Source organism: Mesoplodon bidens (genome assembly GCF_964165515.1).
Source record: "Mesoplodon bidens genome assembly, chromosome: 8".
NCBI lineage: Eukaryota > Metazoa > Chordata > Mammalia > Artiodactyla > Ziphiidae > Mesoplodon > Mesoplodon bidens.
Window position 1 is genome coordinate 107,683,137 of NC_138165.1, and position 13,627 is coordinate 107,696,763.

The following is a 13,627-nucleotide window of genomic DNA, read 5'->3' on the forward strand; positions in this document are numbered from 1 at the left end:
AGTTGCTAAATAACTCCTAGGTCTATTCAACAGACTGTGAATGTTTATTTAAAGTGAGGTAAGTCCCAGCGTTCCTTCATGGAGAGCACATTCAGTCTTGAGGCCCTTGAATCCCCAAATCCGGAGAGATAGGATGAAATATGCTCCCAGTATTTTATGAATATAGCCAATTGCTGGCATTCCATTCAGAAAAGAGGCGGCTATTCCTTTTTAAAAATGTCTTCTTACTGCAACGATGCCTCCCAACCCCAGACTTGATCTACTTATGGTTCTTCCCCTCATGTGGCCCGAGGCTGAGCCAGGCTGGGGCTGCCCTGTTGCCCTGTGCCTACCTGCCTCTCAGGCCAGGGTTTCAAAGAGGGAAGCAGGTGGCAGGTAGAGCCTGTCCCAACTACCCTCATCTTGCAAATGGTTCTTGGTGGGTGGTGATCAGTTTCACTGGGACCACCCAAATGGACAGTTAGGGATCCTGACTAGATTTCTGAGCCCAGGAGTTCAGCCATTCCACAGGGGAACATGGTCAAATTGGGCTGCTCACACCTGGGGGATTTTAATATTTCCTTGGTTCTTGATTTCATAACGCCCTCACCCCTTTGTCCACTAAAGTTGCTGTTTGCATTTATAAATGAGTGAAAAGAAGTACTTGTTGAGAAACCGATGATGTTCCTTGAATCTCTTCCAAGTCTAAGATTGTGGGATCTCTGTGCGGTGGTGGTGGTGGGGGTCTAAAGAAGCAGGGTGTTGCTGGAGAGAGGAAACCACATTTCAGAACCCTAAGACCCATCACTTGCTGGCTTTCTGCCTAAGGGCAAGTTCCTTTGCTTCTTTTTCTTAGGCCTTTGTTTCAGGTGCAGAATAGAGATAAGATATCTTAATAGCAGGTGGACCCATGTTGGTGGTTCATTTAGTAGATTTGAAAAGTGCCACGTTCCTTTGATGACACATCTTTGCTGTTGTTTTCCTGCCTTGCACAAGTCTGGTGGTTTCCTTATCTGAGCTCACTTGGACCTTTGATCTTACCTCCCCTCCGACCCTTATCATGTTTCATTTTAAACATGTTTAACGTCTGTCTTTGCTGTGGGCCAGTAGATTCCTTGAGTGTTGACATCACACCCAATCCGTTGATGTCTCTGTGTCCCAGGAGCCCAGCACAGGTGTTTGCAATCCCGTGGATTCTCAGTAAATATGTTTTGAGTGGATGGACGAATGAAAGGGTTAGATGACCACCCTGGAATCCCCCAAATCCAGCGAATGGATTGCCAGAGAGGCTGTCCAGATGCAGCCTTCTAATGGTTAACCTTATCCCTCTTTAAGTGTTTTCCTGACATGCTTTCTTCTGAGAAATCATGACCGATATATACAAATCATGATGGAAGGATCACTGAGGCACACTCTTCCTGTCGGTCATTTCTGTGACCACGTCTGTCCTCCTAGCTGCCACACATAGCACCTGTGTGCAAAAAACAAAAAAGTTGTTAAAACTTAAAAAAAAATCTCTTTAATAAGATGTTTTATTGCCATGTGCCAGAAAATTTTTACAGTAAACACACAAATCTGTGATGACGGCAGTATGGATAACACCCTCTAGAGTTGTGCAGTGCACAGCCTACACCACTGTACGTGGCAGCCATGGTGGGTGGGATTCCACCTTTGCCCGCACAGGTTGTACTCACTCTCTGCAGGTTTCTCTTTAAAAAACAGTTAGGATCCACGAGTCTTTTTATCTTGACTTTGTGAGCAACACATGAATAACAGCACAGCAAGCATGCAACCCACTTTCCAATCCCCCTGGAACAGCACAGGGCAGTTGCAGGGTGTACTTGGCACATCATGGGCTCAAAAAGGATCTGGAAGGAAATTTGTGAGCAAGAATAAATCTGGAAGCAGTTGATATTTCCAAGCTGCTGTGTCCTCTCTCTGTCCCTCTCTGTGCTGCAGTGGTACATGAATGGGGTGAATTATTTTACCGACCTGTGGAATATCATGGATACGCTTGGGCTCTTTTACTTCATAGCAGGGATTGTATTTCGGTAAGTAGTCCTCACCACGTTTTCAAGTTTCAGGTGTTTTTGGATTCTCTTGGGTGGAAAGGCGGAGGAAAGACGTTTCAAGCCCAAGATAAGAGAGAGAGGATGAACTATGGTCCCATTATTTTATGAATATAGCCTATCTCTGGAATTCCATTCAGAAAAGAGGTCACTGTTCCTTTTAAAAAATGTTTTCTTACTGCACCGGTGCCGGTTCTTCCCATCACATGGCCTGAGTCTGTGCCAGGCTGGGGCTGCGCTGTTGCCATGTGCCCTCCCCGCCCCCTTTTAGAGATTATATTATAAAGGCCCATTGTCTCTGCCTCTTAGAGACACAGCTTGGCTGGCATAAAGCTGGGTCTCCTCTCTTCCCCGCTCCTGGTGATCTGTAACTGAAAAAGGGTTCTTCATGGTTTTTCTCTTTGTGCTTATAGAATTTGGGGGAGAGAATGATGAGGGTGTTAAATATAGCACAGTGTTTTCGTTTGGGGCCATATAATCTTCTAACATACACTTAACTTCAACTTAAATGCTGGTTCTGGAGCCTGCCCTCCCAGCTACAAGAGTTCCTCAATCCCCGAGGATTAGAAAAACCAGTTGAAAAGTACGGTTGAAGGCAAAAAGCAACATGACTCCACGTGATAGGGAAATCGGGGTGCATACAAACCTTGCCCCCCCTTGCCCAGCCCTGCTCGTTTCCGGGCTGCCTTTCCCGAATAGCTTCAAGGTGAAGCTCGTGGTCTATTGGAGCAGAGAAGCCTGACTATTAATATTCACACCTACCCAGAATGAGGTGCTTTACAGTGAGCGCTCACTCTACAATACGAACGGGGTAAGAACTCAATCTCCTCCTCCAAAAAAACCCTCCCCTTCTGCTTGGGTTAAAGGCCCAGCATTGTTTTTTAAAGTTTTTATTTTATAGTGGAGTACAGCTGATTAACAATGTTATGATAGTTTCAGGTACACAACAAAGGGACGCAGCCATACATGTACATGTACCCATTCTCCCCCAGACTCCCCTCCCATCCAGGCTGCCACATAACACTGAGCAGAGTTCCCTGTGCTCTACAGTAGGTCTTTTTGGTTATTAAAGGCCCAGCATTTGAATCACGGTTGGATGTGATTTCTAGAGCATTCCAGTTAGAAAGCACATATGGCTTTCAATGAACACGCCAGCAGGTGGTTAGCTAATCAAATGATCTGGTGCAAATGAGGTAAGTTTCATTGGGGGGAACCTGGCAGGGTCAAGTCTCAAGTGGTCGGGGTCACTGTAGAGGCCTGTGAGCCAGGAAGTTAGCGATGTCGGAATTGGGTCCTGCAGGAGGATTTGGGATGAAGGACTAAAGTGTCCGGCCTCTCCTGGAGTCCACGAGGGCAGTAGACGTGGCCTTTGGTTTTCAGTGGCTGATGGGCCGGTGATGTCCCTGGTCTATTTCCACTTACTCTCAGTTCCCAGGCTTTTGGCTGTTTCTTCACGTTTTTTTGTTTTTGTTTTTGTTTTTGTTTTTGTTTTTTTTGTTTTTTTGCGGTACGCGGGCCTCTCACCGTTGTGGCCTCTCCCATTGTGGAGCACAGGCTCTGGACGCGCAGGCCCAGCGGCCATGGCTCACGGGCCCAGCCGCTCTGCAGCATGTGGGATCTTCCCGGACCGGGGCACAAACCCGCGTCCCCTGCATCGGCAGGTGGCCTCTCAACCACTGCGCCACCAGGGAAGCCCCCGTTTGGTTATTTTTAAAAGCAAAACTTTGATTGTAAATCAACTGTGCTTCAATAAAATGTAAAAAAAATTAGCAAATAAAATCCAGAAATAAATAAAAATGATAAAAAGCAAAACTTTGAAATATTTTGTCAGCATCTCACAGCTTCTTTCCTCTTCTTTCCACAGGCTTTACCCTTCTAACAAAACCTCGCTGTACTCCGGACGAGTGATTTTTTGCCTGGATTACATTATATTCACCCTAAGGTTGATTCACATTTTCACGGTCAGCAGGAATTTAGGACCCAAGATTATAATGTTGCAGAGGATGGTGAGAATGAAGAATATTTGTAGTTAGTTGTCCTTCTTCTAACTGCATCCAGTATTCCTTTCATTGTTGAGAGGAGGATTTTGTGCATAGAGTGATGGCTGCATTTCACAATCAGTAGGGTTTACTTTCTTGATGTGTTTTCATCAGGGGCCCCTCTTCCAGGTTAAAATTTCACAAAAGATGGCTGTTAGGAGCAAACAGCATGACTCGGTGCGTTGCTAAGAAAGATCTCTAGATTTTACATGTTTCCAAGTGCTTTCACTTGAGTCTTAACAACTCACTAGGAGCCTAGGCGGGAGAAGGACTTTTACACCCATTTTACAGATGTGGACAGTCAGGTTCAAGAAGGTTAATATGTTTGTCTGGAGACATGCAGTGAGCTAGAAGCATAGCGTGGACTGGAACTTTAATCTTACAACCATGCGATACAGACGTCGCGAAAGCACTACCAGCCCCGTTCCATGGGGACAAATAACAGAAAGATACACACTGACGATGTTGCTTCTCTCAGCTTGTTTTCCATGTGACCCAAACCTCCCGTGTTTCTGTCTTTAAATCAGATGGGCGTTTGGATGAGCTCATCTGGAGGTTCCTTTCCAATGCTGAGCTTCTTCGAGTTTGCGGTTTTAATTCAAAGCATATCTGGGGCATCAAGTCACCATGAAGTCATGCTATGTGTGCAAAACATTAAAAAAGATAAAACGGTGCATTCTTGTCTAAAAAGGAGAGCTTTTATTTTCCTTAAGAAAAAAATAAAAAACTAAGGCAATAGCTTAGGGGTCTGCAGAACGTGAGCTGGAGAGGAGGAGGGGGGTCCAGAGTTGGATCCCTCTTCTGCTCCCAGGCTGGTCTCATTCAGAAAGTCTCTGCTGCTGCGCTGGTTTGGGGACCTGCAAGGAAAGATGCATCCGTCAGTTTTAGTGCCGGGAAGGAGATGCCCTGAGACCCAAGGGTGATGATGGCCATTTTTAAAAATTAGTGATCAAATGCTGGGCACCTTAGGTTCCAGGGTCCCAGAGCCTCTGTCCTTCGTGGTCAGCGGAGTGAACAAGCCGCCCTGGTGCCGTCCTGACTTCACTCTCCTGTCCTCCCATGACAGCTGATCGACGTGTTCTTCTTCCTGTTCCTCTTTGCCGTGTGGATGGTGGCCTTCGGCGTGGCCAGGCAAGGGATCCTCAGGCAGAATGAGCATCGCTGGAGGTGGATCTTCCGCTCGGTCATCTATGAGCCCTACCTGGCCATGTTCGGCCAAGTGCCCAGCGACGTGGACAGTAAGCCTGATGTGGCCTGGGCGGGGGACAGCTGGGAGGTGGCAGATGCTTCTAGAACCAGCCTCCAAGGCTCCCCACTCTGACCCTGGGGACTGTCTTAGGAGCAGGCGGCTGGAATCTGGCCAACACCAGGGAATGGACACTAACCCTCAAAGCCATTTCTTTCTCCTGAGCAGGATCTCATGTCCACCTTTGTAAGCTTGTCCCCAGCATTTCAGCCTGCAATTTTTAAACCTTTTTAAAAAGAATGTTTCTCATATTTCCAACAGCAACGTGGCCGATGAGAGCCAGGAGCCTCACTGGTTTAGAAACGAGTGTTGCAAGTCTGTCCTATACAACAGAGTGACGGGGTGCTCATTTATTTCAAAAAGTGCAATATTGAAAAATTTTGCACTGGAACCTGGAATTTAAACTTCCAGCATTAGCCTTCTGCCAGCTATCTTTCGGAGGCAGGTTAATGGTGGCAGAGATGGCATGGATTTGGCCACACCCAGTTGACATAAGGAAAGTGTCGGGCGTGTGCAAACTGGTGTGTGTTTTGGATAAACTGTCTAAAGCATCTCTGTGATGCTGACAGTAGCCTGAGCTTGTCATGTTCTGTCCTGCCACGGGAAAACTACCCCGATGTTTGCCTGGCCCTATGCTCTCATTTCTCAGCTCCTTGGTGTTTTCTCAATTATCTCCGTGGCCTCGTGTGGTCCTTCTGGCCTCTTCTGCTGCAGCCTCTTCCAAGACCTTAGAAACAGCTCTTTTCCGGGCAACGATGGGAAGGCACCTTGTTATTATTATTTCCCGTCTGCATGCTGTACTTACCATTTTACATAAAAGCGAGTGTGTGTTGTCCTCACGGCAACCTTACGTGTCGGTGGTTTTAGTCCTGTGAGGGACAGCTCACAGTAACTCACCTAAAGAGCCAGTGGCAGATGGGGTTCAAATCCTGGTCCAGCCACGTGTGTGCTGTGTGCCCTGGGGCGCAACTTGGCATCTCTGCCTCTCAGTTCCATTGCAGGTAGAAATGGGTGTAGCACCGACTTTTCTGCCGGGCGTCTCACCGACCGGCAGGACTGAACTCAAACTCACATGCTCGGATGAGGATCTGTAGCCCGTGAGCGACTCCCAGAGGGCCAGACACTCACATCCATTGCCTTCTCTGAGATTCTCAGACTCACCTCTCCATCCTCCCCTCCAGACTCAGACCTTCTGCAAGTCCCCATTCTAGGATCTGTCACCACCGGTCGCACAGATGTGCAAAGCAGAAGCCTCGATGGCACGTCCTTGATGCCTCCTATGACTTCCTCCCCCACCTCCAGTTCATCAGCTAGTTTTGTTGATTTCATCCCCTAAATGTCTTTGAAACCCAGCCACTTTTTTTTTTTTTTTTTTTTTTTTTTTTTGCAGTACGCAGGCCTCTCACTGTTGTGGCCTCTCCCGTTGCGGAGCACAGGCTCCAGACGCGCAGGCTCAGCGGCCACGGCTCATGGGCCCAGCCGCTCTGTGGCATGTGGGATCTTCCCAGACCGGGGCACGAACCCGTGTCCCCTGCATCGGCAGGCGGACTCTCAACCACTGTGCCACCAGGGAAGCCCATACCCAGCCACTCTTTACCATCCCCACCACCACTGCCCTAAGCCATCCTCACCCCTTGCCCGCGTGGCTCTTAGTCAGAACCTCCTCACGCCTCCCTCTGGCTCCTTATACTGCAGCCAGAGTGATCCTTGAATAAAGAGAATCCGATGTGTCACACCTCTGCGTCAAGCAGTCTAACGGCTCTCCGTTGCTTTTTAGTATAAAGATAAAATAGTTAACATGCTAACTGCACATCCTGTTCTCTCATTTCAACAGACCTTTCCAGTCCCCCTACCACAGGGCCTTTGCACGTGCTGTTCCCTCTCCAGATGCTCTGGGCACCCCATCTCTCTCCATTCATTTAGCTGCTCCTACTCATCCTTCTGTCCTCAGTTCAGAGACGCTTCCTTCCAGTGGAACCGCTCTCAGATGAGGAGCCTCAGTTTGTGCCCACGGAGCACACTGTACGTGTCCTTCTTAGCGCTTCTCAGGGGCTGAAATGTTCAACTTGTGTGGTCATTCATCTGCCTATTCTTCCAAAAAGGTTGGAAGCTCCCTGAGGGCAAAGACCATGTTTACCTTGCCTTCCTTTTTGTCTTGCATCCTAGTGAAGTCCTGGCTCATAGTAGCTGCTCAATAAATACTTAAAAATCTTTTATTGAAGTCTAGTTGATTTACAATGTTGTGTTAGTTTCAGGTGTACAGTAAAGTAAATCAGTTATACATATGTTCACTCTTTTTTAGATTGGTCATTACATAGTATTGAGTAGAGTTCTCTGTGCTCTACAGTAGGTCCTTATTAGTTAACTATTTTATATATAGTAGTGTGTATATGTCAGTCCTAAGGTATCTCCCCATTTCCCCCTGGTAACCATAAGTTTGTTTTCTACATCTGTGACTTTATTTCTGTTTTGTAAATAAGTTCATTTGTACCATTATTTTTTGGTTCCACATATAAGCAATATCATATGATATTTGTCTTTCTCTTTTTAACTTACTTCACTCAGTATGACAATCTCTAGGTCCATCCATATTGCTGCAAATGGCATTATTTCAATGCACTGTTATTCAGTCAATAAATACTTAATGAGTAGATGAACACATGATTCTGAGGCTTACCCATGATTCTGAGGCTTACCCATGATAGAGTGCCTTGGAACAATGCCCGACACATTGCATGATCATCGCACCTTTGTGGTGCTTTAGCACTGGCCCCTCCAGAGGGTCCTCACATTGCCTGTTGCTGTATCCTCAGGTACCACGTACGACTTCTCCCACTGCACCTTCACTGGGAATGAGTCCAAGCCCCTGTGCGTGGAGCTGGACGAGCACAACCTGCCCCGCTTCCCCGAGTGGATCACCATCCCCCTGGTGTGCATCTACATGCTGTCCACCAACATCCTGCTGGTCAACCTGCTGGTCGCCATGTTCGGGTATGTGCTTGGCCATGCAGCGGCTGGGGGTCCACGCCGTGCTGGGCCCCGTGCCAGGCGGGGCTGCGGGAATCGGGAGTGAAGCAGCAAAGGTCCACCCTTGAGGAGCTTATGATAGAGGTCTTATGATAGGGGATTGGTGGTCTGGGGTGGGGAGAGGCCTTGAAGGGACTATATTAAGATAGAGCGAGTCCTATAAGCTGTAACATAAGTTTTTGGACCCCAAAGACAGTGCCTGTAACCCCCTCCAGCATGTTCAGACTGCATGTTTAGTGTCTATTTAGCAACCTCCCCGGAGCGCCGAGATGCTGGCCTGACAATGACTGTGGCTCAGCTCGGCTCCCAGGTTCTCATTTTCTGTGGACTCTGTGGGATGGATTCTAGGGCTTAAGGGACTCAGCTTTTAGTTAGCTGCTGCTTTAAAATATTTAGTTTAAGTACAAATAAAGAGAGCAGAGTCAGGAGAGCGACTCTCCTTGGGGACTCATGTCTAATGAGGTTGGCGTGAGAGCACGATGGCCACTGAAACATTTTTTTGCTTTTGGCCATTCTCTTTAATCCATTTAGAAAATCATGTTTATCTTGCCCCTTTGTCTTTCTTAGGAGCGTTTCAAAGAACCCCATGTGGTGGGTACAGTGGGGGTACCTTAATTTTATGCTGTTGTTGTGAGGTAGGGGGTTATTCTGGGTACATGAATCCTGGCATAGACAGGCAAGCAGTTTAGAAACAAAATTCAAATTAAAAAAAATTATTTGTTAAACTTTGGAGTGAAAGAAAAACCATAGTTGAAACCAGAAACTGAGAAACTATGAAGGATAAGAAAAACACATTTAATTTCGTTAAAGAGGATACCTCAGATGAAGTCATGTGATAAATGATAGACTGGGGACAATGTTTGCCTAAGGTGAGCAAAGGCTTCTCATTCTTGCTGTAGAAAGAGCTCCTGCAAATCGGTGAGAGAAAGATGAGGCAGTACAGAATGGGCAGAGGAATGCAATTCAGAGAAATTCAAGTGGCCACTAACTGTAAGGGAAGGGGCTCAACCTCATGGGTGGGAAAGGTCAGCTGAAACCAGCAACGAGGTGTTGGTTTAGGATCCATCAGGTGAAGAGACATCATAAGAAGTGCTGGAGATGATGCTGGGAAATGGACACTGCTCTGGGAATGTGAATTGTCTCCCACTTTTGGGAAAGTGATCTGAAAATAGCTATTAAAAAATATGCAAACCTTTGTCCCAACTCCTGTGTCTGGGAATCTTTTGTAAAGATATCTAGGCAAAAAACATTTATTAGATCATTGTTTGATGCCTATCAATAAGGGGGTGGTAAAACAAAGCATGTTGTATCCATACCATGGAACATTATGCAGCTCTTAAAAAGAAAAGCTGAGGGCTTCCCTGGTGGCGCAGTGGTTGGGAGTCTGCCTGCCGATGCAGGGGACGCAGGTTCGTGCCCCGGTCCGGGAAGATTCCACATGCCATGGAGCGGCTGGGCCCGTGAGCCACGGCCACTGAGCCTGCACATCCAGAGCCTGTGCTCCGCAGTGGGAGAGGCCACAACAGTGAGAGACCCGCGTACCACACACACAAAAAAGAAAAGCTGAGATCTATATTATTGACTTGGAAGGATGACATTTTGTTAAATATAAGAAGCTCAGTGCAGGCTTATTTTTATAGCAAAATCTTATTTTCTGACAGTAAAAAAACAAGAAATTTTTAAAAGGCAAGTATATATTTCACTCAACACAGTGATCACATATTACTTCCATAATTTAGAAAAAAAAGAATCAGAAGGTAGTTGTCTTATAGAGACCTGAGGGGCACCAGGATTGTAGACGAGGGTCATCTTTCTTTGTCGGTCAGTGGCCTCCCTTTGAGTGAGGCTGTGTGGGGGAACATGTGCCTTCGGGGACATCACGCATCCAAGGGGCTGAGCCGTGAGTGGTCATCTGGTCTTCAGGTGTACAGCGATGTCCTCCTCTAGACTAGCTTCTACACTGTGGCCACAGTGGTGTTTCTAAAATGTCACTTCTCTGCTTAAAATTCTGGAAGTATTTCAGTATTTCCCCATAGTGTTCAGGGTAAATTTCAGCCTCCTCAGCTTCCTCCAAGGCCATCGACCTGGGCTTTGAAAACACCTTCAGGCTTCACCTCTGCTACCTGTCCCCGACAGGCATCCCACCTGTCTATCCCTAAACAGTGTGATCTGTCGTGCCTGACACTTTTGCAAATGTCACCCCTCTGTCGACATTACCTGTTCTATCTTGACCGTCTCTTTCCCATTCCTCTTGCCCTCTAAGGAGTCCAGCAGCACCCTTCGCCCGAGTGGTCCTCGTGCCCTCCCCACTGTGCATAGAGAACCCGTGGGCCCCCCTCACAGCGATAGCTTCCTCTTCTTCCAGACCGTAAGCTCTGGAGAGTGGAGATTGTGTCTGTCTCAGCACCTAGCCCTTCCTGGGTTTGTTCCATGAATGAAAAGAACAGGATTCTTTCTGCTTTTAGTTCATTATTCAGTTTTAGTTAGGAGAATAGCTTCCTGGTCTGTTATTCACCAAGTAGTGTCAATGGTGAATGTCAGACCAGTGAGGGGTTCATCACCTAGATGTATAACATCTGTTCTGTGCCAGGTGCCTGGGCCATGGAGATCATGGGGCCCTTTGTCCCACTCAGCCTTAAAGAGGGAATATGCACCCCACCCCACCCCCAACTCCATCACCGCCCCTAAAGGGGGGCCTGGGAAGGACTTAAGAATCCAGACGTCTATACTGCTTACGGGAAGCTGGGCCATGTCACGCTGCCAGAGGTCCCCAAGTCTGAGCTTGCAGAGAGAAGTGGCAGAGACGGGTGGTTATGTATCCACGTGAGGGCAGAGAAGGGAGGACCGATTCCCATACTCGAAGCAAGAGTGGGGAGGGAATGAGATGATTTGGGGTCCTATTTTATAGTGATAACCTCTCTTATCAACCTGTACATTGAACATTGGGTAGTCCCTGTAAAAACTGACCACTAATATAATATCTACAAAAATTAAACAGAAGGGCCGACAGCTCCCAATGCAATGGCCTTTGAGCTACACGAATTCAGTAGATCTCAGGAAGCAGAGTGGATAGTGCTTAGAGTTCTCCTGAGTCTGTGTGTTGTGAGCTGTTCACCAAAGCCATTCTTGAGGACCAGGTCAGTTTGTAATTCATTATCCCCATGACAATCATAAAATGATAGAATTTGGAGCTGAGAGGGACAGGAGTCCAGCCTGTGATTTTCAGGTTGAGGAAGTGAAAGTTGGGCAGCTCAACATCTGTGGCTCTGGCCACACTGACGTCCGTCTTGCCTGTGTCCATTCGAGGCTTGAGCTTGAGTCTCTTCCCTGCGAGGCCTGAGCCACTGGGCCACACCCCACTGTTGCCTCATTCAGTGTGTAAGTGTGACCACTGGGGAACTTCCCTTCCCTTGGGGGATCCTTAGATTCACCTTGGGCTAAGGCAGAGGCCTTTTTTTCTGTTAATACCTGTCTGAGCAGCTAGAGCAGCCCCCTTGCCATCCTTGAGCTAACTCGTCAGGACACTGTTTCTGATGGTTGTGATGGATATTCTGGGTTCACTCCAAGCCGACAGCTCCGGGCTGTGACCCCTGTCTGGCACCGCATCAAAATATTCATGTAAGAGTTTAACCATGCACAATGGCAGCCTTTTGAACTGTAACATAAATGTACACTTGGGAATTTTAAAGTAATATTGGAATGCTCTCTAGATGGTATTCAGCAGGGAAAGGAAGTGGGTGTAAACATCTGCGATGATTCCACATTAAAATTATCGATCACAGGCCCTATGTGGCTTATCAGAGGCACGATGTGATCTTAAGGTTAGTAAATGACTTGGGGGCCTCTTAACATGGAGCTGTTAATGCTTTCAGGCACCGTGTCCTGAAGATAAATTCACCCACGGCATTTCTGCTGGAAAGGACTCATCAGACATGCCCCGTCTGAGATAATTTCTAAGAATAAAGTGTTTTTTTAATCTTAGGAATAATATATGTTCATTATGAATATGTAGAAAAGTAGACAAAAGAAAATATCTCCTGGTACAGATTAAACGTTCGGGTGACTTCACCAGTCCCAGGCAGGCTACTGAAATGGGATGAAAAGAAGAAAAAGAGAGCAGATAATTGTAACAATAACAATAGCTAATATTGATACTTTTCCATGCTAGGCACATCCAAGTGCTTTACATGTGCAGCTTCATTTAATTAGTCATCATTTTTGTGTAGGTGTAGCTTTATAATCATTCATAAATGAGGAGTTGGAGGCAGACAGAGGTTAAAGTCTCTGCTATCTGAGCGGGAGATGGGCACATAGACAGTAATATAAGATGAGGTGAAAAGATACAGTACGATCCGAGCGGCACGAGAAACCTATTCACAAAGGACTCTGGTGCAGGGCCGGGGTTATTAATTGTGACAGATCTTGGGGCTGGGCAGCAGCAAATGGAGGAGACATTTGCTCCGAAGACCCTGTGAGCTTTGGTTGGAGAGGGAGAGAAGCAGAGGAAATAAAGCTGTTCTGGGGAGAACTAGAGACTGCAGATGGGGGAAGGTCAGCAGGGGCTGGGTTATGGAGTGTCTCTTATGCCGTGTTAAAGAATTTGGACTTTTCCCTGCAGGTGAAGGGAGATTTCATGGGTCTTTACACAGGCAATGGCACAATCTTAGTTGTGCTACTTTGACAGAAACATGCTCAACAGTTAGCATTTCAAAATCAGTGCAGTGAAATCGCTGGCTGTCTCTTACTGTTAGCGTTGATGCTGTTTTGGTGCTGCAGAGCGTGAGGGGAACCAGGATGTGCGGAACGTTTTAACGTGCCCGCTGGGGCACTGAGTGGGTGCAAAAAGTCAGGGTCATCAAGGTTCACTGGATACTGCTGCAGAGTCTGGGAAGGAATGGCAGATGGAAAAATGTATGAAATCTGTGAAAAGCTTGGAAGAGGGGTTTACCTGATTGCAGTCTAGCTGGCAAGTTTCTCGTATTTCAGTTTCTTCTAAAATTCTGCCGTTGTTTTAGTGTCTACTTTTTCTTTGTGAATTTTTTGCAGGCTTTTCATTCTGTTCTGTTAATCAGTCTTTCTATTTTGGTTTTTACTACCAAATGGCTTTAATTACTGATTTTTAAAAATCATTTTAACATCTGTTGTATGAGTGCCCTTCATTATTCTTACTCAAAACTTTCCTAGCTTTTCTGATATATTTAATCATGTGGAGAGCCTAAGGCTCATCTTCTGCAATCCTTTTTTCTTTCCTCTTCCAAAAAATTTCT

The 13,627-nt window shown here is 46.7% G+C and overlaps 1 protein-coding gene across 1 annotated transcript in view; it reads left to right on the forward strand.

Annotated features, from left to right (window-relative positions):
- Positions 1–13,627, forward strand: part of TRPM8 (transient receptor potential cation channel subfamily M member 8) — a gene marked incomplete at its 5' end in the record, with an annotated part of 78,418 nt that overhangs the window by 40,489 nt on the left and 24,302 nt on the right. Inside the window, 4 exons of the mRNA XM_081242168.1 lie at positions 1,939–2,030; positions 3,913–4,054; positions 5,154–5,325; positions 8,147–8,324. Coding sequence (XP_081098294.1) covers positions 1,939–2,030; positions 3,913–4,054; positions 5,154–5,325; positions 8,147–8,324 — 584 coding nt within the window. The remainder of the gene's footprint in view (positions 1–1,938; positions 2,031–3,912; positions 4,055–5,153; positions 5,326–8,146; positions 8,325–13,627) is intronic.